The sequence below is a fragment of the Pleurodeles waltl genome, chromosome 12 (assembly GCF_031143425.1).
Source record: "Pleurodeles waltl isolate 20211129_DDA chromosome 12, aPleWal1.hap1.20221129, whole genome shotgun sequence".
NCBI lineage: Eukaryota > Metazoa > Chordata > Amphibia > Caudata > Salamandridae > Pleurodeles > Pleurodeles waltl.
This window is the reverse complement of record NC_090451.1, coordinates 54,587,936-54,614,596: the sequence shown is the minus strand read 5'-3', so window position 1 is coordinate 54,614,596 and position 26,661 is coordinate 54,587,936. Positions and strand designations below refer to the sequence as shown.

Below are 26,661 nucleotides of genomic sequence, written 5' to 3'. Positions count from 1 at the left end.
ACCGCGATTTGGTTAGAGGCCTATCCCTCTTTCTTCCCTAACCAGATGCAACTGTAGTAACCGACTGTAGGAAGCTGGCTAGCTGTGTGGTGGGTACCTACAGTACTTACTCCTACCAGCTCCAGGTAGTATGTTTACTTTAGTGTAGACCGTGTCTAGAAGCCAGGCTCTCTAGAGGTAGCTGTGGATGAGCAGCCAAGGTTTATCTAGGAGACATGCAAAGCTCATGCAATACCACTTTAGTCACACAACATTTACACACATGAAAGAAAACACAGTGTTACAAAAATAAAGGGTCTTTATTATAGTAACACAGTACCAAAATACTAGATAGCCAACCCTCCAATAGGAGGTAAGTAAACACACTAAATATGTACACTAGTTATCAGCAGTAGACATAGAAAGTGATAGAAAACAGTGCAAATGCAAATAGACAATAGTGACCCTAGGGGGAGCCCAAACCATATACTAAAAAATTGGAATGCGAATGCAGGACCCCCACCTAGGTAAGTGGGATGTGTAGAGGGGAGCTGGAGGAACTAGGAAACCCCCGAAGGAAAGTTCCACAGAGCCCTAAAGCGACCAGGAAGAAAGGAGTAAATTACAGAATTTTCCCCAAATCACCTAAAAGGAAGAAAATGCAATACCCCGACAAGCCTGCAAGAAGAAACCAGCCGTGGATTTCTGAAGAGGAAGACCTGTGGAAAGAGGGTACCAAGTCTGGAAGTCACAGAAGAGTCCAGGGGGAGCAGAGCTAATACTCACCAAGCTGTGGTTGCAGGAGTTGGTCGACAGTAGGACGAAGACGATCAGGAAAGCAGCCCTAAAGCAGCTGAAGAGTTCCTGGAGGATGCAGTCGATGTCCCACGCTGGATGGATGATGGCAGTCGGAAAAGCCACCAACAAGCTTTGGCAAAGGCAAAAGTCACGGTGAAGCAACAGTGGAACTGCTGGGGACCAGCAATATTGAGGAGGACTCAACCCACAGGGTGAGTCCTCGGGGGCCCCCTATGCAAGGCAGAGAGTCCACAGAAGAAGAGGAAGCCCCCACAGGAGACCCACTGGACGAGGAACCAGGAGTCGCAGAGGAGCCCATGCAGCACAACTGGAGAAAGGTCCCACAATGCAGAGGGCTGTGTGTTACAGGAAGGAGTGCTGAGGGCTACGCAGAGCCTGAAGATCCCTTAGAGGAGATACCAACAAGCCTTGGTAGCTGCAAAAGACACAGTGCATGTGGGTGCTGTCCTGCGTGGGAAGGCGCAAAGGCTTACCTCCACCAAAGTTGGACAGTTGGCTGAGAGGACTAAGAGGACTACTCTGGACTAATACTCGTGATGCAGGATCCACGCTGCTCAGGATGAGAGGAGGTCCACGCAGCCGGTTGTCGTTGCAGTTGGTGCCTGCAAATGCAGGGGAGTTACTCCTTCACTCCAAGGAAGATTGCTTCTTCCTTTTTGTGCAGGCTGATGACTTGCCACCCTCCGAGGGTGCACAGCTGTGGAAATGTTGCAGAAGCTGGAAGGAGCCGTGGAAACAATGTTGCAAGAATAGTCTTCTTCGTGTATGCAGATTGAGGGTCCAGTCACAGTTCCAGTGGCCAGAAGTCAAAGCAGAGGTTGCTGAGGAGTCGTGCTGGAATCTTGCAAGCCGAATCTGAGAACCCACCACAGAGAGGAGAGACCCTAAATAGCCCTGAAAGGGGGATTGGTCACCTAGCCAGGTGAGCACCTATCATGAGGGGGCTCTGACGTCACCTGCCTGATCTGGCCACTTGGATGCTCCCAGAGGTCCCTGCCAACCTAATATTCAAGATGGCAGAACCCAGGGACCCTCTGGGGAAGATTTGGGCACCAGCCCTGGGGTGGTGATGGACAGGGGAGTGGTCACTCCCCTTTCCATCGTCCAGTTTTGCACCAAGAGCAGGGAGTGGGGGTCCCTAAACTGGTGTAGACTGGTTTATGCACAGAGGGCACCAAACGTGCCCTTCAAAGCATACCAGTGGCTTGGGGAGGCTACCCCTACCAAGCCATGTAACACCTATTTCCAAAAGGAGAGGTTGTTACCCCAGTTTCCCAAAGGAACTCCTTTGTTCTGCCTTCCTGGGCTTGAGCTGTTGAAGCAGCAGGCGGGCAGAAACCTGTCTGAGGAGTAGCAGCAGCTGGGGCTGCCTGGAAAACCCTAGAAGGCTGGTAGGAGCAATATTGGGGGGTCGTCTAAGGAGCCCCCAGAGTGCATGGAATCATACTTCCATTACTGGCAACAGTGTTGGGGTATGATTCTGACATGTTTGATACCAAACATACCTAGGTTAGGAGTTAACATTATGTAGCTAGATATAGGTATTGACCTATGTCCAGTACACATGTAAAATGGCGTCCCTGCACTCACAAAGTCCAGGAAAATGGAGCTGGAGTTTGTTGAGGCACCTGTGCTAGTGCAGGGGTGCCCTCACACACAGGTACTTGTACCCTGCTCTCTGGGCTAGGAGGTCCTGCCATAGGGGTGACGTACAGTGACCTGGTGCAGTGATTTATAGTGAAAAGGGTGCATGCACCTGTTCACGCAGGCTGCAATGGCAGGCCTGCAGACACACTTTCTCTGGGCTCCCCATGGATGGCATAATACATACTGCAGCCCATGGGGATCCCTGATACCCCAGTGTCCTGGACACCATATACTAGGGGACTTACATGGGGGCACCGGTATGCCAAATGTGGGGTGTAAGTAACTATGCTCCCAAGTTAGACAGGAGAGAGCATAATAACTGGGGTCTTGGTTAGCAGGATCCCAGTGAACACAGTCAAACACACTGACAACTGGCAGAAAATGGGGGTAACCATGCCAAGAAAGAGGGTCCTTTCCTACACCGATGTGTCACTTCTGGGATGGGGCAGCCACATGGGAGAGTCAGAGATCAGAGGTGGCTGCTCTTTGGCGGAGTCCGAACTCTGTATCAACTTTTTGGAGCTAAGGGCATTCAGACTAGCATTGAAAGCATTCCTTCCCTCTGTCAAAGGGAAAGTGGTGCAGGTGTTCACAGACAACACCACACCACCATGTGGTACTGGAACAAGCAGGGTGGGGTGGGGTTGTGGTCCCTTTTTCAGGAGGCTCTTCACCTCTGGACATGGTGGTAACATCAGGGCATATCCTGGTGGTTCAACATCTGGCGGGCGAACTCGGCCGTCAGTGCCTGGTCAATCACGAATGGCAGCTCCATCAGGAGGCGGCGCAAGGTCTCTTTCAGCAGTGGGGAGATCCTTGGTTAGATCTGTTCACTTCCGCAGAGAACGTGCAAGCTGTTTTGCATATTGAGTTTCCAAGGCGGCACTAGCTCTGTGACACTTTTCGTCATGAGTGGAATTCAGGCCTCCTTTACGCCTTTCTGCAGATACTGTTTCTGCCCAGAGCTCTCAAGAAGATCAAGAATGACCGGGCCCAAGTTACTCTTGTGGCTCCAGACTGGGCACGAAGAGTATGGTATCCCGAGCTGTTGAACATGGCCTTCGATCCTCCGATCAGACTGCCCTTTCGGAGGATCTTCTGTTGCATCAGTGGGGGACAATTCTCCACCCAAACCTGTCCAGTCTCCGCCTTCTTGCGTTGAGATTGAGCGGTGGCAATTGACAGCTTTTGACCTTTCACCTGAAGTCTGTGATGTTATCTTGGCAACCAGGTGTCTCTCCATCAAAACGATATACACCTGTAGATGGAAAAAATTTGTGGCATGGTGTACCATCAAGTCTGTTGACCCCTCTCTGTCATTTTCTGAGGTTCTTTTGTTTGTTCTTTCTTTGGCCCAGCAGGGCTTTCCGCTGGGCACCCTCAAGAGCCATTTCATCTTTCCTCCGATTGTCTGACAAACCCTTCTTGTTTAAATCTCCCATTGTTGGATGATTTCTTAAGGGTCCTACCGATCGCTTTCCTCCTTCCCGGTTTATCATTCCCCAATGGGATTTGAACTTGGTTCTTACCTATCTGATGTGCAGTCCCTTCGAGCCACTTCACAGCTGTCCACTTTGCCTGCTTATTCTGAAAACAGCCTTCCTTGTAGCTGTCACCTCTGCCCGCAGAGTGAGTGAGCTTCAAGCTCTTTCTTTGAAGCCACCTTTTATCTCCATCCACCCTGACAAGATGGTGCTTCATTCTGGGGCTTCTTTTCTGCCTATAGTGGTCACGCCCTTTCATGTTGGCCAATGGATCACCTTGACTAATTTTTACATTTGAGGAAAAAAGAGAGACCACCATCTGGACCCAAAAAGAGTGTTGCTGTTCTATATTGATCGTACAAAAGAGTTCCAGGTGAATGGTCGATTTTGTGTGGGTGAAAAGAAAGGTCAGGCAGTTCAGAAGAGAACCATCTCTAGATGGGTAGTCCTTTGCATTACAATTTGCTACTCATTGGCTAAACAGCGACCCCCAGAGGGCTTGCACGCTCATTCTACTAGAGCAGCAGCTGCAACCACTGCTTTAGTACACGCACTTCCAGTCCTAGACATATGCCAGGCAGCAACGTGGGTGTCCTTGCACACATTTACCAAACACTGCTGCCTGGACAGTCCGGTCCAAAGGGACGGGTACTTTGCCCGTTTGGTCCTGCAGGACTTCCTAGTGTGATCTTGGTTCGCAGACCCGCCTCTAGGGATGATATTGCTGGGGTATCTATTCTAAGGTAAGGAATCTGCAACTAGAAGTCTCTGTCATATGAACAAGTTACTCACCGTTGGTAACAAATTATCTGGTGGAGACATATCCTAGTTGCAGATTCCTTATCGACCCACCTGTGCTCCCGGCTCTGCAAACTGATTTCTTGGAACAGGGACTTGCCTTTTAAGGCCCTAGATCTAGTGCACCAGAATCGGCGTCTTCATTGTCTGTGCTTCTGGCGTGGAAAGTCGTGAAAAGAAACAGACGTCAGCTCGCCAAGATGGCGCCTATATACGACCTGCGATGTCACATCCGGCAAGGCCAAAAATGCCCCCCTCCTTCACCCACACTCCTTTATACTTGCTTATCACCCCTTCCCAGTGTTTTGTAAATTTTCTTTTATTTATTTCTTTTTTAATTTTATTAATTCTTCTTAATGGGGGTCCCATCATCTTTCTGCAATTGATCACCTTTTTTTCCTTCTGTGTAATCTCCTTGCCCTCCTCCGGGTCACTCTGGCTGGAGCTGTCCTGTGCCTGTGAGAGCAGCTCCCTGCTTTGTGGTACTTGTGGTACCCTCCCTGTGCCACACCAGTCTGTCCAATGCAGGCTGCAACTGTAATGTGAGCCCTGTGCTTGTACTCTGCTTCCTCTTCTGTGGAATGCTCTCTGTCTTGTTTTTAAACAGTCTGGGCTCCTGGGCTTCTCCACCCAGTCAGGCATTAACTTCTTCTCAGGCCCAAGGACTGAGGACGCAATAGAGTGCCCTGAAACCCTGGAGACCCAAGCGCAGCGCAGTGTAGTGTGGAGATTTCCCTGAATGACCTAAGACCTCTGGCATGGGGGAATGGACTGGTAAGGAGAGGCAGGTGCAGAGAAGTATTTTTGAAATTTGCTGTAAAGAGCCGACCGCTTCTGCTATTTCAAAATGATCAGTTTGTGCTTCGTACAGTGTTGACTAGTGCCACGTCAAGTGAGCTCCTCACACTGCTTCTGTACTAACTGTCAGTTCCTGGCACTGCCTTTCAGTAGGTGCACCTTATGATAACCCCTGGTGCCAGCACATGATTCCATACTAGTGCTATCTTCTAACAGTGCCATGATGCCAGCTTCTCACACTGCCCGTCATTGCTGTCTGTTTACAGTGCCATCTTCTCGCTGTTGTCAACCCCCTTTACTCTCCACCAATGACTGTATCACACACTGTCTGTAGGAAGTTGGCTCTGTATATACTGTCTCAAAGTGAGAGATCGTGTGCACAGAGTCCAAGGCTTCCCCTTAGAGGTTGCTAGTTGCAAAATTAGATAATAATGCTCTATTTTGTGGTAGTGTGGACCAGCAGTAGGCTTATCAGAGGGTAGTGTTAAGCATGTATTGTACACACACATGCAATAAATGAGGAACACACACTCAAAGACTTAACTCCAGGTTTTATATAGGAAAAAAAATTCTTAATTTATTTTAGAACCACAAGATTCAAGATTTGTGGTAAGTACATAAAATGCAAGGTACTTCACACAGGCAAGTATAGAACTTTGATTTAAAACAGTAGTACACACAGTTTAGGTTGAAATGGCAATAAGCTATTTTAAAAGTGGACACTGCAAAAAATCAACAGTTCCTAGGGGAGGTAAGTTTAGTTAGGTTTCTCAGGTAAGTAAAATACTTACACAGTGAGTCTTCTGAGCATAGGCAGCCCACCGTTGGGGGTTGAAGGCAACCTCAAAGCCACAGCACCAGCAACACAGGGCCGGTCAGGTGCAGAGGTCAAAGGAGGGCCCAAAACACATGGGCGCCAATGAAGAACAGGGGTGCTCCGGTCCTAGTCTGCTTACAGGTAAGTACCTGCGTCCTCGGGGAGGGGGATACACACAAGCCCACAAAACACACCCTCGGTGCACGGTGTGGCTGTGTTCCGTAGGCAAAGTAGGCATCGGGTTTGCTATAGAAAGCAGTGGAGGGACCCGGGGGTCACTTAGGCGATGCAGGCAGGGCACGGGGGGGCTTCTCAGGCCAGCCACTGACTGGGCTAAGATGAGGGCCGCCTGCTGGTCACTCCTGCACTGGTAGGTGGTTCATCTCGGTCCTGGGGGCTGCGGGTGCAGTGCTTGGTGCAGGCGTTGGGTTCCTTTGTTACCAGGCAGTCGCAGTCAGGGGGAGCCTCTGGATCCTCTCTGCAGGCATCGTTGTGGAGGTGCAGGAGGGTCGACTCAGGGTATCCATGTCGTTGGAGTCGCCAGGGAGTCCTCTCTGCAGTGTTTGTCCTGGACTCGAGCCGGGGGCATTGTGTGCAGTGTGTGATGACTCACGCTTCTGGCGTGAAGTGCAATCTCTTTAAAAGTTGCTTTAAAGTTACAAAGTTGTGCAGTTTTCTGAACAGTGCAGCTGTTCTCTGGAGATTCTTGGTCCTGTAGGTGCAGGGCAGTCTTCTGAGTCCTCAGAGGTTGCTCGTCCCACTGGATGTGTCGCTGTGCAGGTTCTTCGAGGCTGGAGAAAGGCTGGTTTGGGGGGGTGGCCTAGTCAGTTGGTGTCTCCATCGTCTCTGCGGGGCTTTCAGGTCAGCAGTCCTTCTTTCTTCAGGTTGCAGGAATCTGATTTCCTGGGTTCAGGGGCACCCCTAAATCCTAAATTTAGGGGTGTGTTTAAGTCTGGGGGGCAGTAGCCAATGGCTACTGTCCTTGAGGGTGGCTACACCCTCTTTGTGCCTCCTCCCTGAGGGGAGGGGGGCACATCCCTATCCCTATTGGGGGAGTCCTCCAAACTCATGATGGAGAATTTCTAAAGGCAGGGGTCACCTCAGCTCAGGGCACCTTAGGGGCTGTCCTGAGTGGTATGAGACTCCTCCTTGTTTTTTTTCTCGTCATCTCCTCCGGACTTGCCGCCATAAGTGGTGGCTGTGTCCGGAGGGGCGGGCTAGCTGGGATGTCCTGGGGTGCTGTAACGAAAGGCATGAGCCTTTGAGGCTCACCGCCAGGTGTTACGGTTGCTGCAGGGGGAGGTGAGAAGCACCTCCACCCAGTCCAGGCTTTGTTCCTGGCCACAGAGTGACAAAGGCACTCACCCCATGTGGCCGGATACTCATCCGGTTGTGGCAGGCTGGCAGAAACTGGTCAGCCTAGCAGTAGGAGTTGGACTGGTAAACAGTGGGCATCTCTAAGATGCCCTCTGGGTGTATCTTACAACAAATTCCACACTGGTATCAGTGTGCATTTATTTTGCTGAGATGTTTGATACCAAACTTCCCAGATTTCTTTCAGTGTAGCCATTATGGAACTGTGGAGTTCGTAATTGACAGGCCCCCAGACCATATACTCTTTATGGCTACCCTGCACTTTGGCTTAAACACTGTAGGGGCATAGTGCTCATGCAACTCTGCACTCACCTGTGGCGAAGTGCACCCTGCCTTAGGGCTGTAAGGCCTGCTAGAGGGGTGACTTACCTATGCCACTGGCAGTGGGTTGTGGGCATGGCACTCTGAGGGGAGTGGCATGTCGACTTAGTCTTTTTCTCCCCACCAGCACACACAAGCTGTGAGGCAGTGTGCATGTAGTGAGTGAGGGGTCGCCAGGGTGGCATAATACATGCTGCAGCCAGTAGAGACCTTCCCGGGCTACAGGGCCCTTGGTACCAGGGGTACCTTTTACAAGGGACTTATCTGTGTGCCAGGGCTGTGCCACTTATGGGAACAAAGGTACAGTTTAGAGAAAGAACCCTGGTACTGGGGCCTGGTTAGCAGGATCCTATCACACTTTCAATCATAACTGGCATCAACAAAAGGCACAAAGTTAGGGGATAACCATGCCAAGGAAGGCATTTTTTTACACTGTCATCGACAACTTCTCAAACTGCCCACCAAAGCCAACTTCCTAAACTGTTCACCAGTGTCAGCTGCCTACACAGTCCACCAGTCCCTCTTGGCAACAGTGTCCACCAAAGGAATCTGCTTACACTGCCTATCAGCATCTGCTCTTCAAACTGCCCGCCAGTGCCAGTTTCTTCTCACATTGTTCCGCCTTGTCGTCTGTCAAATCCTCTAGATACCAAATGGGAATCCTCTTGGTTTTGCCAATAGTTTTAGTCTGTAGGAATTTGACCAGATCTTCTAAAGACAGGGGGAGACAAAGTGGTGGAAGGCATGATGGAAACACAAGAGGATATTCATTCAATTACTTTCAGTATATACCCCCTTTTGCATACATTAAGAATTAAATCGAGAAATATTTGCAATACTTGTATTCAGTCTGACTGCTTATTTAAATGAATTTGATACAAATAGTGCATTATCAAATAGAGCATCATGGTCTGTTGCCAGTTGGTAAATGCAGTAATCCTCTTCATATACAAATCACAGAGACTCTAAAACTTTAACATTAGGATTAGTCCTGAATCCTGGCACAGTACTTGTATTTTAAGTTTTTATGACCTAGAATGTATATGTTTATACAATGATTGCCAATGAGCTTAGCTGGCGGTTCTGTGGAGGTGTATATATAAACTGCCATACAACAGTGCCACATTCTGCTGACAAGTACTCTATAAGCTTTAAAGAATGGCATTCAGTGATAACTGTTAATTAATCTGATGATTTTTTGTTTCTAGGCGTAAATGGATTGTGTAATAGCTCCAGTGTACCCACGTCCACTTCGGAATTGCCAGATTATTTGTTGTGAGTATATGTTCAATATTTTATTTGCCGAGGTAAAGATGGGAATATGTACGTAGGAAGGAATATATGGTCCAGCACGTCAGTCTCCCTATGACTAACTGTAACTCACTAGAGAATTGCAGTTCTGCGGAGATAGACTCTGTACTGCCAACTGTAGCAAGAGTCTGTGTGGTCCCCATACACTTGAGTATTACAGGAACAAAAGTCCTTACTGAATCATGGGTGACATGCTTCATCATCAGGCCATGCTCCTCGTCAGGCCGGCACTGCAATTCCTGATGGGCCCTACTAGAGGTCTCTTTGCCGGGGGTATTTAATAGAATAATTGCAGACAATGAGTGGATGTGAAGAGGGGCTAGAAAAGTGATTCAAATTGACTGTAGGTACCAAAGACAACTATCTTTAATGAGAACTTGTACATATGTCAAGGTTAATAACAGATACTATGGAAATACAGAATCAAATGGCTTGATTCCCTGACAAAACTAGACAATATAACTACTTCTCAATTTGGGGGTTGTATCTAGAAAAAAAATCAGTATGTGGGGAGTCTTTACATTACAGATATGCAATTCCTGGTCGACATGTTTCTCGCCTAAAATTGGTCTCATGGGATCTAGTGGCGATTAATTGGCACCTATTGCAACGTCTAACCCTCACTAAGAATAAAAGTACTCTATAGTTATGATGTGTAAAAAAAAAAAAAAAATCTCTCAGATCTCACACTAATGTTTTGTCCTAAGTCAGGGGGCCCTCCTAGATCAGGTATCGGTTCCCTTTGGGGATCGCTTAGATGCTGGCTGCTCTTCTATTTGGATAGTTTGGTCCGAGGGCACCGTAGTATTTTAGACCTACCCAGTGTCCAAGTTCCCCAAAAGATCTCCGGCAAAGAGCCCTCTAGTAGTGCCCATCAGGCATTGCAGTGCCGGCTTGACGAGGAGCATTACCCAATGAGGAAGCACATTTCCCATGGGTGAGTTGTTCCTGTAACACTAACTTGTTGGGGGACCATACAGGCTCCTGCCACAGTGGGCAAGACAGAGTCTATCTCTGTAGATTATTTTATTTGTACATTAAACAAACATAAGGTGGTTCACATTTAGTACCCTTTTGTAGGGCAAAGACCAGGCATATATTTTTTGTAGATTCCTTTAAAACATTGTGCTTAGAAAACATGTTTGCAATAATGCATGCTGTTTGTTCAGATCTTGTGACGGTGCATCAAGTTGCAGTATGTAAATATAGTTTACATTGTGTATTGCAAAATATTCATCTGTGCACCATTTGTAAACTTAAACGTCTTCTTCATATGGGTTATATGTACTTTTCTCCAGTATTGGATCTTTCATAGATTTACATGCTTGAATCATTCCCTGTCGTCGAGATAGGAGGTCCCAGGTAACTTGATATATCACTATCATAGGCTATAATGGCAATAAAAGGTCAGCTTAATACCCTATCCATGTCCTTTTTGCAAAAAGGACCAAACTTGAACTATAACCAATCAGGCAACAGCACCCTCTAGAACACTCCCAACAAAGGCTGAGTCCCTCAGATTTTCTACCGCACGTCGTGTGAGGGGAGCCTTCCTGAGCTCTACTCAGTTCTTCAGCTTTTACTTCTTTGGATCATCCAAGATTATATTTCCTGTTTCATTTCTCTAACCCTGGCACTAATATGTCAGAGTAGCAGGAAACAAGGTGAAGGACTACATAAATATGTCTAACCTATTCCTCAAAAACTCTCATGTTCTGAGAGATGAGGCTATTACTGGCTGGGATTACAAAATCTTAAATCTGTCACTAATAATTAGGACAGTGAGGATTCCTTCACCTCACAGGAGAGGTCAGAGGGAGATGTTGCGCCAGGCTCTCCAGAAGGCACGCACAAAACCATAAAAAGACTTACCATTAGGCTCAGAAGGCACTTCTCACAGAGTGAGGAAAAAAAGTGGTAAAAGACCCTCAACTTCCTCTTCAACTCTGACAATACGTCAGAGAGACCCTCATATACTTACAATGGGGCGTCTGAAAACCACCTCGTAGGAATTACTTTGAGGTGGTTGATGACAATGTTGACTATTATTACCTCGTCTGCCAAGGGCCTCTTCTATGATGGTCATGTATGAGTGCCTCATCTATGTCGGTCGTCTACGACAGTTATCTACAATGATAGTCTACGACGGTCATCTACAGTGATAGTCTACGACAGTCATCTACAGTGGTCTATTATGGCCTCATCTATGAAGGGCCTTATTTACGGTGGCCTCATCTACGATGGTCATCTACGGCCTTATCTACAGTGGTTGTCTATGACAGTCACCTACAGTGGTCTATGACAGTAATCTGCAGTGGCCGTCTAAGACGGTCATCTACAGTGGTCTATGATGGTCTCATCTATGAAGAGCGTCGTCTACTATGGTCGTCTACTATGGTCGCCTATGACGGCCTCATCTACGAGGGTCGCCTATGACGGCCTCATCTACGAGGGTCGCCTATGACGGCCTCATCTGCGAGGGTCGTCTATGACCATTAGCATGATCTTTTTGTTCTGGGCAAACTTGCTCTACATCCCTTTGCAACAAACAAGACTGGCAAATGCCAGTTCTATGGAAGTTGGCATCCACATCCAGAATCTTGCTGGATTGCCTTTCGACAGATGCTCCAGGATCTATATCTACCTTTTTCCTCAATACCTTTAATACCAAAGATTCTCACCAAGAGGAAAGCAAAGCAGTGTTCTCTTGTCCTAATAGCCCTGAGGTGGCTAGTTCAGCATTGGTTCACTGAGCTTCTCCTGCCATCAGAATACAACCACATTCAGCTACCAACATTCTGTAAACCTTTTGATGATAAACTAAGGGCAGGCCCTTCATCCTGACCTGACTTATTTCCTCTTTGGCGCATAGCTCCTAAATTCCATCAATCCAGAGTTCTCAAAATTCCTCAGAACTGCAGGTGTATTCTTTCCAAGTCAAGGAGGAGGCCACTATAAGGACATGTAAACACTAATGGGAAAGTTTCTGCCTGTGGCACCAAAAAATCAAACCTACATCTTCTACTAGCATAATCGGGCAAATAGCTATCCTATCTATCACTAGCTCAGTCACTATTAAAACATACGTCCGTTAAGGTACAGCTTATAGCATTATGAAGATCTAGTTGTTCATCACTTTTTTACTTTCGACTCTTGCAGAATCATCAGACAATTCCTAAAAGATTTATTCAGTGTTTTCCTACAGGAAGGGCTGCTTCTTCGGACTTGCACCTGAACATACTTCTATTTCAACTCATGAAGAGTTATTTCAAACTCATTCTCAGAGGACACCTCCTGTTTCTCGCATAGAAAGTCGTCTTTTTACTGGCGCTCACCTCAAAGTAGGGTAGAGAAAGGATGCAGGCTTTCTCAACACAAGAGCCTTCTTGCGTCTCACAGGCAATTTACTACTTCTCTGAACCAATCCACAGATTTATTCCTATGGTTCCTTCAGATTTTGCCTCAGTGAGCCTATAAAATTTCGGACTTTTATCCTGAATTCAACATCACCAGCTGAGAGGTCTATTTATACTCTAGGTATCAAGTGATGTCTAAAATTTCTACTTACATCGCACTAAGCTCATGTGAACTGACCAACTGTTGGACTGGATAGTCACACTCGGAAGGGTGCTCCAGCCACAATGGCAACCATCGCTGAATGAATTTCAGCTGCAGTCCAGTTCTGCCACTCAGACTAGCAATCCCCTCACAGAGAAAAGTAGGGTGCGTTCAACTGGGGCAGTTCCACTTCAACTACTTTGTTTGCGTAAGTTCCTCTTGAGAAGATGTGTTGTGATGCGACTTGGAAAAGTGTGCATATTATTCATGCAGCATTATTACCTGGAATTGGCGCAGCACAATCATACAGCGGTTGGATTAGTTTTACTATACCACTTATTTCATTAAGGGGAGCCTCTTTTTATTCCATGTGTTTATGTATTCATGCAGATTTTAATTTTGGATGTGAATATATGTATACAATTATTATATTGAATTGAATATGAATGTCATGCATATATTTTCTACCCACCATCCAATATCTGCGCTAATACTATAAGATATACAAATATAGTAACTGCTTCCTATTTTGATTGAAGCATGTGAATCTATAAAAGATCCAATACTGGAGAAGAAAATAAGTTACTTACCTGCAACTGTAGTTCTCCAGCATTGGTATCTTTCATAGAGTCACATGCGACCCACCCTCCTCCCCAGAGAGGCTCACCTTATACCTCAGGATTATCTATTCCCACTGTGCTTGAAAATCTGAGGGACTCAGACTCTGTTGGGAGTGTTCTAGAGGGTGCTGTTGCCTGGTTGGTTATAAGTCAAGTTTGATCCTTTTTTGAAAAAGGACATGGATAGGCTATTAAACTGACCATTTTATTGCCATTATAGCCTATGATAGTGAGATATATATATATATATCTATATAGATATATAGATATCTATATATATATCTATATATTTACTGCTTTATTACGTTACCGGGGACTCCCATCTCGACGACAGGGAATGATTCAAGCATGTGAATCTATGGAAGATACCAATACTGGAGAATTGCATTTACAGGTAAGTAACCTATTTTCGTAAGTGGCATTAGGGCTCTAGAAGCGGAGTCCCACAGTTCTAGTGTCTGCTAGCTAATGTGTTGACTTGAATTTTTCAGTTCTGTACAGTGCCTCCGCAGTATGCGTTTTGGAGAACTATGGGTTTATGAATCTTTTCTGAGCACACCAGTGACCTATTGTACACATGTAGCACCAGAAGTATAGACATTAAGCACTAGACTCTTGGCCTATGTACGGCCACATGCCCTTTTCTGTGAGGGCAGGTGGATTATTGACTCTGAAATTTTATTTCCAATGGAGAACGGTGGCCGTGACAAGTAGAAACCTGCCACTGTTGCCTTAATGTTAGATTAGTATTATCTGCTGCACTGTGCTCCATGGAAGAAAGACAAGACCTCTGCTAAGAACCTTTATAAAGGTTCCAGTGTTGGTGCTGTTGGAATTCAGTCTTTATTGAATGGCTGATCGTTTTCTGCTCCGCTCCCAATAGTTTAATGCTTTTTATTGCTCTGGTTAAATAGCTAATTTAAAGTGCATTGAATGGTCTCTTAGGACATCCCAGTGCCTGAAGAAGCTTTCCTGCTGTAATACTCACAAAGAGATTAGGTTAGGTGCAGAAAATAAAATATACCAATTGAAACAACCAATATCTGTGTATTTAAATGTTTTGGTGCAAAAATTGCTGTGGTTTTAAAGGAAAGCCTCAAAGTACTTTATCTTATGAAAATCTGAGACGAGAAGGTAATGGTCTTCCAACACAAAAATGTGTGAGAGACCTACTGCCCTTTTGCTCCCAGAAGGTGCAGCCCCAGCTATTGAAAAGAAGTCAAAGAAAACACCAAAAACTCTCAAATATTGTTTTACTTTTGATGGAAATAAAATTAGTGTAAACTAATTCAGGTTTTTTAATGTAATGTTAAACAGATATGTATTTCTCTTTTTTAATACAAAAAAACAAGAATTCTAGCAGTGATAAAATGAGTCCCAACCAGCAAAACCACAGTGGTCCAGCTGTACATCAGATTAACCTTAGAGGTGGCTTTACTTAAACCATGTAGGAAGCTGGCTGTGTATGTACTATATTAAAATGAGATGTAGCGTGCATAGAGTCCAGGGGTTCCCCAGAGGCTTAACAGAGACTAAAGTAGAGAATATTAATGCTCTCTTTTGTGGTAGTGTGGTCGAGCAGTTAGGCTTGTCAGAGGGTAGTGCAGCACTTGTTGTACACACATAGGCACTAAATGAAGCACACACTCAATGACTAACTCCATGCCAATGGTTTTTAAATAGCAAAAATATATTTTGTTCCTTTATTTACTCCAGTATTGGAACTTTCATAGATTCACATGCTTGAATCGAGATGGGAGTCCCCGGTTCCTTAGAAAAGACGATGTCCCAAAGACATAACAGCTATAACATTAAAACTCTACATTTTAGCAATCTATCCAAGTCCTTATTTATATAGGGCCAAACTTAAGCTTCAGCCAATCAGAGAGCAACCACCCTCTAGAACACTTCCGAAAGAAGCCCCTGTACCTCAGATTTTCTACCGCACCTCGTGCTAGGGAGTCTCCTCTGAGCTCTGCTCAGTTTGTTCTTGTGGAAAAAGATTTAGTCACTAGGTCTGAATTTCTATTTGCTTCTTGAGTGTTTCTGACTTACACTCATACTTTCTGGAGCCTGTTGTACCAGCAAGATGTCTGACGGAGAGAGAAAAAGTTTCTTTAGAGCCTGCAGCACTTGTGGGAAGAAAAGGCTTCATTCAGAAGACCCTCATACAGATTGTATATATTGCCTCTATCCTGAACATTCTGCTACTGACTGTAAGGTATGTCATACCTTTTTCTCAAAGACTTTACAGGTTAGAGAGGGGAGGTTGTTGATATGGCTCCAGAAGCCTAAATCAAGAAAACAACCTGTCTGGGACTCTGACAGTGATGAATCTTCATGGTCTTCTAAGAAGTCACAAAAGAGGCAAAGATCACCTCGTTCTTAAAAGGGCTCAAAACAACCCACAAAGACTTTCAAAAATACCTCACAAGGATCTGGAGAAGGCTGCAGTCTCTCATCCTCACCTCAGGAGAGAAGATCCTCCTCTAAATCCAGGCATAGACCTTCAACATCAAAGGAGGTACCTAAACCTTCCTCAGAGCTTCTACACCTCCTCCAAAGGTTCTAACGGTGTTCAGAAAGTTGCCTTCAGCTTCTGAAGACAGACCGTTGATGACGATTCCACCGTCGACTAAGTCATCGCCTTCGACACTGTTGTCGACGAGAACATACACAGCAACTGCATCAACGGCAACCAGTCTCTCGATGGTGACTTCTTCCTCGTCGACGACATCCACGATGACGATAACAAAATCTAGGCCGGCGACGTTGAAGATCAAGACGTCGACGATGATTCAGACGACGGCTCCGTCGACGACACAGACGAGGATTCCTACATCTACGCTGTAGTTGGCGACACCATCGATGGGAGCTGTAGGGCTATCGGACACAGCTACGTTGACCACCTCGTTGACGGTACCGTCGTAGACACTGTCGACTTGGAGAAAAACTCAGTCTGTTTCTGGAAGACGAGATATCACTCCAAGAGCTACAGCCCCAAGCAAGGCTACACGATTAATCCCAACTCCTCTTTTGGAGGAAGATTCGGATGAGGATGGGTTGTTTGGGGCAGCCAACTCCATGTTAAGTGTCAAGAGGATGAAGAGGAATATTATCAACAGTATTTTTCTCCTCAACTACAGCAGACCTATGTCTCAGTACACATGGTCTGTGTCCCGAGTTCCCTTATTTCTGATTTACAGCTTATGTTATCAGATCACCTAAAGAGGTTTCCATCAGCGCCACAATCGGACATTCTAACGGCACCTCCTCCCTCAATGCCTGCCACTCCAGTGCCACAACCTAGATTATCTCCTTGATCGGCCAGAAGTCCCCGCAAAGGTCTTTCATGCAGGTTACTGACTCTTCAGATGAGGAGAGAGAAGGAGAATTGCAGGATGCCAACTCTGATTGGGGCAACTATATGTTGCCGACACTCATCTCCATCGCCTACTCCAGTGGATTCTCCCCCAGGAGATATTGGGGGTTTCAATAATCTGCTTGAGAGAGCAGCAGAAAGGCTTGCGATACCCATGCTATCCAAACAGATGGATTGTTTTTATTTAACTTCAAGGAGCCTTATCAGAAGATTGTCTGCTCCATACCGATAGTAGGCTATATCTGGGAGGAAGGTCTCAAAGTGATGAGAAATCCAGCTACGGTGACGGCAGTCTTGCCTAGATTGGACAAAAAAAAAGGCCCCAGAGGACGCCCCGGCGTGTCTAGTTAGTCACCCGAAGCTGGACTCTGTCATAACCGAGGCAGCGCAGAGGCGTTCCAAAAATCCATCAATGCCAATTTCAGCTCCTCCAGACAAAGAGGGGAGAAGACTGGACAACATCGGGAAGCGTTTATCTTCCATGTCCGGTCTGATAGTAAGAGCAGCAAATTCATTGGCAATCCTTGGGAGGTATGACAGATAGCTGTGGGCTGATACTGCCCCGTATCTAGACCACCTTTCAGAAGACTCTAAGGCGTAGGTGAAGAAAATCCTCTTGTAGGGAGAGCGCACCTCAGCTTAGGTGATAGACTGTGCCATGGATATAGCAACAGCTTTTTGTCAGCTAGCTGGTGGGGCAGTGCTGTGGCGTCAAGGCTGGCTTAGGACAACTTCCTTTCGTCCAGAGGTTCAGAATAAGGTATTGGACCTTCCTTTTGATGGAGAGGCTCTGTTTGGCAAGCATGTTGATGAGGCCCTGCAAGCCATCAAATCGGACACAGACACTCCAAGGTCCTTAGGAACACTTCAATTTAAGAGAATGTCCTTTCGTACCTCCAGAGGTCGAGGAGTCTCGATATATCGAGGGGGTTACCAGAGTTTTTGTTACCCCTCCTACGCTACACAGCAGTTTCGGCCTCACTGCACCCAAAGGCAACCACCTGAGGCGTCCTGTTACAGACCCCCTCCTAGGAGTAGACTGTGTTAGAGCAAAGAGGCGGTCAGACATCAATGACATGTTCCAGGCCCCGGCTACAACCTTACCACAAATCCAGAAGATAGGGCGAAGGATATCACACTTCTATCAGAAGTGGGAACAAATAACATCAGATCAGTGGATTTTAAAGATTGTTCGATTTGGCCATACTTTAGAGTTCATTCAGCGCCCACCTTCTTGTCCTCCTCATACCTTCTTTCAGAAGCATCTAAAACAACTCCGGCTGGAGGTCATGACCATGCTCAGGAAGGGAGCGATAGCGAGGGTTCCATCTTTGGAAAAAGGCAAAGGTTTTTACTCCTGTTTCGTTCTGGTGCGCAAAAACTTGGAATCTTGGCGTCCCATTCTAGATCTCAGGGACCTAAACAAATACCTCAAATGTCAAACCTTTCACATGGTCACATTTCACGATCTTCTTCTCCGCATGAACGACGGAGATTATATGACGTCTCTGGATCTACAAGACGCTTACTTTCATATTCCGATTTCACCTGCCCACAGAAAATATCTCCGTTTCGCGGTAGCCGGCAGCCATTTTCAATTCAAGGTTCTTCCATTCAGTCTGAAGTCCACCCCCAGAATCTTTATGAAGTGCCTAGCTCCAGTAGCGGCTTTCCTCAGAGAGGAAAAAATTGCAAATTTTTCCCTACTTAAACGATTGACTCATAAAAGCGTGGTCGTCGCAGGCAGCTCACGACTCAACAACGTCTTGCATAGCATTATTAGACGAGCTGGGTCTCACTCTGAATCAGAACAAGTCAAACAGATTGCCAACAAGAGTGACAACCTTTTTAGGAGCAAAAATCGACACTATCAAGGACAGAGCTTTCCCTTCAATGGAGACACAAGCGAGGCTTGTTTGCCTAACAAGCAGAGTACAAAGAAAAGTCTTTCTGTATGCACCTACAAATCGCTTCTGGGGATGATGTCTTCTTGCATACAGTTTAGTCCCCTTTTGTCGACTAAGAATGCATCCTCTGCAGGAAGAACTAGATCTTCAGTGGATACATAGTGAGGGCTCATTCAACGATATAATCCCAGTAACTCCTCGGATGGTTCAAGCGCTCCACTGGTGGAAAGACCAGGGAAACATCGTAGTCAGTCTTCCTTTCCTACTGCCTCGCCCTCGGTTAGTCATCACCACGGATGCTTCCCTAGAGGGGTTGGGAGCGTATCTTTAAGACTTTCAGATCAGTGGAAAGTGGAGCAACTCCTTCCAAAAATATCACACCAACCTCCTGGAGTTGAGAGCGGTCTCCCTGGCCCTTCAGGCTTTCTTCCCGAGAATAAAGCACTCAACAGTTCTCATAAGGACGGACAATACGGCAGCAATGTATTATTTAAACAAGCAAGGGGGAACAAAGTCTCTTCTATCTCTGGAATTGCAGACTATTTGGAATTGGGCCATTCGCAAAGGCATCAGTCTACGAGCAGAACATCTACTAGGAAGGCAGAACGTGACAGCAGACACTCTCAGCAGACTGACGTCCTCCTGTCACGAATGGGAGCTGAACCAGGAGCTGCTCGACCAGGTCTTCATGCGGTGGGGAAAACTCAAACTGGATCTTTTTGCAACTCCACAGAACACCAAATACCACTATTATGCAAGTTGGGTTCACCATCCAGGCTCTTGGGGGAATGCGTTTTCAAAGGCATGGTGCAGAATATTTGCCTATGCTTTTCCATCCATTCCTCTAATCTCAAGAGTACTTGCAAAGATCAAACGGGAGAATTGGAAGCTCATACTGACAGCTCCATTTTAGCCCCGCCAGCAATGGTTCTCGAAACTCCTCCTGTTCTCGGAGGTGTATCACATTCCACTGAAAGTTTTACCACAGCTCTTAACAAGGAACGAGGGCCAGATTTTACATCCGGACCCCCAAATCTCTCAAATTATTGGCCTGGCTCCTGAACACAATGAGTTCGCCCATTTAAACATTCACCCTGAGTGTCTGGATATTCTGGCAAAAGCCAGAGCAGATAGAACCAACAAATCGTACTCTAAAAATGGAAGAGATTTTGTTTGTGGTGTCAGAAGGAGCAGATTGATGCACTGCGATCACCGCCGGAGCGAATATTGCCCTATCTCCTTCATCTGGCGTCTACAGGCTTGGCGCATGCATCCATCAGGGTGCACTTGGCGGTTATATTTTGCTTCATACGTTCGCCGACGTCACTATCTCTGTGGTCTTCTAGATTGATCAAACAATTTCTCAAAGGTTTCAAGTTTTTCTGCCGGTAAGGCCTCCTCCACCATCTTGGCAACTCAACACGGTTCTCTCTCAGCTTATGAAACACCCATTTGAACCAATACACAGAGCGGATTTGAAGCATTTATTGTGGAAAGTAGCTCTGTTGCTAGCCCTTACTACTTCAAGACGGGTCAGTGAGATCCAGGCGTTGACCATTCAAGAGCCTTTCCTCCAATTTAAACAGGATAGTGATACTTCGTACGAACCCCAAGTTTATTCCAAAGGTGCCATCAGACTTTCATATTAACCAACCGTTGGTTTTGAAATCATTCTTTTTGAACCCATCATCTCCAGCGGAGAGAGCTCTGCACTCGTTGGAAATCAAAAGAAATCTAAAATTTTACTGGGAAAGAACCAAGCTTTTTAGAAAGACTACTCAATTATTTGATGCGTATAGAGCCCCTTGGAAGGGACATGCCCTTTCCAAGCGCAGTATAGCCAGGTGGATAGTAGCTGCTATAAACTTTTGCCACCAAGCAGCTGCAAAGCCATTACATTCATCAGTAAGGGCACACTCTACAAGATCTGTCTCCGCGTCCATGGCACTGTTTGCAGGTGTTATTGTCTGGATGCCATCCCTTAGGGAGATGTGGCGGTTGGTCAGGCAGTCCTGCCACATCTGTTCCAGTAACAGTGAGCTCAGTTTGCCTCCCTCCATCCTTCCTTTCTATTAGGCACATTGCATGGTTTAAGCTTTATATGTTTCATTTGCATATGTTTTTTTTTCATAGTATATAAGTATGTGTACAGATAAATGATATATGTATGGAATGTAATGTTTTCATGTTATTAAGGACAGCTCAGTGATCTCTCATTAATTTGAATGATGAAGGGTCAATGCAATGTGCTCGGAATACTGCTTTATAGTCTTATTCACACATGTAAATCAGTTACCTGTAACTATAGATCTCCAGTGTTGGAATCTTTCATGGATTCACATGCGACCCACCCACCTCCCGGGGGAAGCTCACCTTCAATATCTTTTGCTCAACCGTTAACATGCCACTAGTGCTTAGAAAATCTGAGGTACTGTCAGAGGGCTCAATAACCCCTAGATCCAGCATCTTGTGGACTTCCACTTTAGTGTTCTCTTTTGTTAGATTGTCTGTATATTTTTGTTTTGACAGTTAAATTGTCTCATGTGTCCACATCATGGTTACACAGGTGACTGTGTCCAGGGGTCAAAGAGAAGAGCTCAGCAAACTGTTGTAGGACTTGCCTGCAGTCAGCTTGCCATTGGGCAATTAAGGTGTCTGAATACACAACTCCATCCACTTAACCATCCTTGGGTCATTTGAGAGGAGGTCAGAAAGAGGTTCACTCTCTGCTTCCTGCTCCTCATCCGTAGCCATCAGCATGGTTACATCTGCTCTGTCATAATACAGTTTTATGCAGTTCACGTGGATCACTCTTTTGGGTGTCCTGTTAGTGCCCAGGTCTACCAAGTAGGTGACCTCACTCTTCTTTTCTAGGGTCGGGTCAGGGCCATTCCATCTGTCCTGACGTGCCCTTGGAGCCACAGGCTCCAGAACCACACCTTCTGCCCAGGTTTGAATTCTACCAGTGCAGCCTTTTGGTCATACCACAGCTTCTGGAGCTGTTGGCTGGCCTCAAGGTTTTTGGATGATTTTTCCATGTACTTGGCCATCGTTGAGCGGAGGCCAAGCACATAGTCCACCACATCATGTTTAGGCTCTTGGAGAGGTCTCTCCCAGCCTTCTTTTACAAGTGTCAGTGGTCCTCTTAATGGGTGGTCAACCAGAAGTTTAAAGGGGGAAACCCCTGTTCCCCCTCTGAGGCACCCCTCTGTAAGCGAAAAGCAGGCATGGCAGGAGGACATCCAATCTCCTTTTGAGTTTTTCAGGGAATCCCATGATCATGCCCTTCAATGTCTTGGTGAATCTCTCAACAAGTCCATTAGTTTGTGGATGGTATGATGTGGTGAATTTGTAAGTCACCCCACACTCATTCCACATGCGTTTCAGGTAAGCTGACCTGAAGTTTTTGCCTCTGTCAGAAACCACCTCCTTAGGAACCCCCACTCTGGCAAAAAAAAGTACCAGCCAGGGCCGTGGCTACTGGAGGAGCTGTAGTAGAACAAAGGAGAATTGCTTCAAGGTATCTGGTAGCATGATCCACTACTACCAGTATGTACTGATTCCGTGAGGCTGTGGGTGGCTCAAGTGGACTGACACTGTCCACACTAACCTGTTCAAAGGGAACTCCCACCACAGGAAGTGGCATGAGGGGAGCCTTTGGGTGGCCACCTGACTTACCACTGGCCTGGTAGGTGACACAGGAGTTACAAAATGTCTTCACCTTCTGGGACATGTTGGGCCAGAAGAAGCCGCTGGCAAGCCTACTCCATGTTTTAGTTTTTCCCAGATCCCCAGCAGGGGGAATGGCATGGGCCAAAGTTAGGATAAACTCTGTAAACTGCTGAGGGACTACCACTCTCCAGGTTTGAGGTATTTGGCCTCAGTGTAAAGGAGTCCATATCTCCAATAGACCCTGTGGGAGCCACTGACATCTCCCTTTTCCTGTAAGCTGCTTGCTGCCTCAGGCCTTCAAGAGTGGGTACAAGTCTTTTGTCCCTGGCACAGCTGTTCCCTTGAGGCTCTCTCTGGGCCCAAGAGCTGTACTTCGTAAGGATCCAGCTCAATGGACTCAGTTTCCTGATAAGAAATCTTCCTGAGAAGAGAGGTTCTGTTGTTTTGTGCAGCACAGAAGCTGGTCCCCCCAGTCTTCTTGCCTTCTCTTGTAGGGTTGGTCCATTATGCAAGGCTCCAACACTTCTTTATCACACTGTGCGCTGCTCTGTACTTTTTTCTTTTTTATAATACACCCCCACACACTACTACTACTACTACTTCAGGGATTCCCAGCATAGATGCGTGGGTTTTGAACTCTATCTCATCCCAAGCTGAGGACTCCAGATCATTCCCTAGCAACCAATCCACTGGGATTGCAGAAGAGACCATTGCCTGATACAGGCCAGTATCCTCTCCCCACTTTTAGGATACCATAGCCATGGGATGGACCTTAGTCACATAGTCAGCATTGGTGACTGGATAAGTTTGTCCTGCCAAATACTGTCCTGGGGAAACCAGTCTCTCTATCACCAAGGTGACACTGGCATCTGTATCCCTCTGGGCTTCTACTTTTGTCCCATTGATCAAGAGGTGTTAGCTGTATTTTTGCATGTTAGGGGGCCAGACTGCAAGTGTGGCTACATCTACACCACCCTCAGAGACTGAAGTAGCTTCAGTGTGAACCCTGATTGCTCTGGGCACACTGTTGATCTTACCTGGAGACTGGCTATACGAGTACTAACTGGAGCAGTGCTGGGGGAATACATTTTGGTACAGGTCAAGTCTCAAGTTTAATTTCCATGTTGTTTACAGCTGTGCAACCAGGCCTTCTTGGGATCAAAGTTTTTACCCTTATACCCATGTGATGACTGTGAAGAGGCTCTGGGCCAACCCGCCTGTGCAGGTTTTTGGGGTCTTTGTAAAGACTCTGCTTTTTTCCTTAGACGTCTGATCACCCTTCCCTTGGGGAGGCTTTGTGACCCCTTTATTTTCTTTTGGTCACCCCAGTGTAAGTCTTAGTCATCCTTGTCTTGACCCAGTGGTCTGCCTTCTTTCCCAATTCTTGGGGAGAAATTGGCTTGGTCTACCATATATTGATGCAAATTATAAAGCCCATCATAGTCATGCACTCCACTGTCAGTTATCCAACCATCTAGTATTTTCACTGAGTCGTCTACAAAACTAACCCAAAACTGTCTTGAGGTTTTGTGAGCCCCCTGAGCCTAATTCTATACTCCTCTGTGATTAATCCAAAGCCCTCAATCATGGTAGCCTTCATATGGTCATAGAATTCAGCAACCGCACCAGTGAGTGTGAGGAGTCTATCCCTACACTTACCAGTAAACAGTTCCCAAAGGAGAGCTCCCCGGTGAGTTCTGTTTAGTTTTCTGGTTGCACAAGCTTTCTTAAAAACTGTGAACCATTTGGTAATATCATCGCCTTCTTCATACTTGGAGATTATCCCTTTGGGGATTTTTAGGACATCAGTGTGCTCCCTGACCCTATTTAGGTTCCTGCCACCATTAATGGGTGCTAAGCCCATTTCTGCACTCTCCCTCTTTATAGGTAGGAGCTGTTGCTCCAAAGCTAAGCTTTTGGCCATCCTTGCTAAAAGGAGTTCCTCTTCATTGAGGCTGCCCTCAGTGTTCATAGGGGAACTGTAATCCCCTGTGGAAAATTCAGATCCTGTGAGCACTATCCTTGGAGATAGGGGTCTTGGGGCCCTGAGCTCCCTAGTTAGGTGAGATGGGGGAATTTATCCTCCTCATCTCTAACTTCTTCCCTATCTGAGGGGAGGTCTTCTTCCTCAGCAGGGTGGCCCCTTGTATACTTTGCCAAGACCTCCTGGAGCTGGACCTTGGTAGGGTTGGACCCTGTTTTTACATCTTTTTCAGCTTGTAGAGGAACCTTAACTCTCCCATCTCTAGATGGAGGTAAGGGGTGAGTTTGAGTTCCACAACCATTTCCTCCGAGCTGCTCATTATGTTACTAAAGTTGGGAATTACTTTTAGGAACTGAAAACTACCTATAGTTACTAAACACTAACTTAAAATAACTTTTAAACATAAAAAGAAATGCTAAAGGGGACTTAACTGAGGCCCTAACAGGACTTTTACATTTTTTTTTAGATAAATTGACCAATTTTCAAAAATCAGTTACTAAAGGCAATTTTTGGAATTTAGTTGTGTGATCAGGTATTGGCAGAGTAGACCAGCAAATGCAAATACGTAAACCTCACTGCTGATCCACCAATGTTGGAAGCTGACTCATATATACTATATCAAAATGAGATATAGTGTGCACAGAGTCCAGGGGTTCCCCAGAGGCTTAACAGAGGCTAAAGTAGATAATATTAATGCTTTCTTTTGTGGTTGTTTGGTTGAGCAGTTAGGCCTATCAGACGGTAGTGCAAAGCATTTGTTGTACACACACAGGCAATAAATGAAGCACACACTCAATGACTAACTCCAGGCCAATGGTTTTTACAAAGCAAAAATATATTTTGTTACTTTATTTCTAAAACCACAAGCTTCAAGTTGCAGGTAAGTACATGTGCGAGTAAGTATCCAACATATGTATCAATACCACTTTGTTTAGAATTGTCAAGTTATGTTTTTTTTTAATTACTTCTCCTTGTTTTTCCTATGTTTCCAGCCCGATTTGCCGCCAAACGTAGGGCTTTATCCAGGGGAGGGGGCGGGCATCTCCACTAGCTGGAGGGCCCTGGGGCACTGTAACAGGAGGTCTGAGCCTTTGAGGCTCACCACCAAGTGTTAGAGTTGCTTCAGGGGTGAGTTGTGAAGCACCTCCATCCAGTGCAGGTTTTGTCTTCTGCTCCAGAGAGCAGAAAGGCCCTCACACCATGGGGTCAAAAATGTGTCTGAAACAGGAAGGCTGGCACAGACTGGTCAGTCCTGCACTAGCAGTTTGGCTAACATACAGGGAGCATCTCTAAGATGCCCTCTGTGTTCATTTTACAATAAATCCAAGACTGGCATCAGTGTGGGTTTATTGTGCTGAGACGCTTGATACCAGACTTCAGTGAAGCCATCACAGAGCTGTGGAGTTCGTAATGACAAACTCCCAGCCCATATACGTAATGTGGCCACACTCCACTTACTGTCTAAGAATGGACTTAGACACTGTAGGGGCATATTGCTCATGCAGCTATGCCCTCACCTGTGAGATAGTGCACCCTGCCTTAGGGCGGTAAAGCCTACTAGAGGGGTGACTTACCTATCCCACGGGCATTGGTTTGTGGGCATGGCACCCTGAGGGGGGGTGCCATATCTACTTTACCTTTTTTCTCCCCACCAGCACACACAAGCTTCTTTGCCACTGTGCATGTGTTTGGTGAGGGGTCGCGTAGGGAGGCACAATACATGCTGCAGCCCTAAGGGACCCTCTGTGGTCACAGAGCTCTTGGTATCACTGGTACCTGTTACAGGGGCCTTAGCTGTGTGCCAATTGTGGAACAATGGTACAGTTTTAGGGAAAGAACACAGGTTGGGGCCTGATTAGCAGGATCCCAGCACACACTGTCAAGTTGGCATCAGATATCAGGCAAAAGTGGAGGGTACTGAAAACAAGGGACCAGTTTCCTACACCTGTCCTTAGTGTAGTTTTGTGCCAGAGCGTGAACCAGGGGTTCCAGAGCTAGTGTAAACCAGATTATGCTAGAAGGGCACCAAATGTGCTGTTCAGAGCAGTCTGGTGGCGCTCAGAGGCCACCCCCGCCCAGAGACACCTATTTCAAAGGGGCAGGTGGTCAGACCTCTCCCTTGCAGGAAATCCTTTGTTCTACCACCCCCTGCTTGAGTTAGGTTCATCAGTGGGAGGGCAGAAAAAAGTG

General features: G+C 46.3%; 1 protein-coding gene across 3 annotated transcripts in view; it reads left to right on the top strand.

Moving 5' to 3' along the window:
- Positions 1 to 26,661, top strand: part of ELL (elongation factor for RNA polymerase II) — a 214,234-nt gene that overhangs the window by 164,521 nt on the left and 23,052 nt on the right. For all 3 annotated transcript variants that reach the window (XM_069217897.1, XM_069217899.1, XM_069217898.1), the window contains exon 9: positions 9,246 to 9,312. In XM_069217897.1, the coding sequence (XP_069073998.1) occupies positions 9,246 to 9,312 (67 nt within the window). The remainder of the gene's footprint in view (positions 1 to 9,245; positions 9,313 to 26,661) is intronic.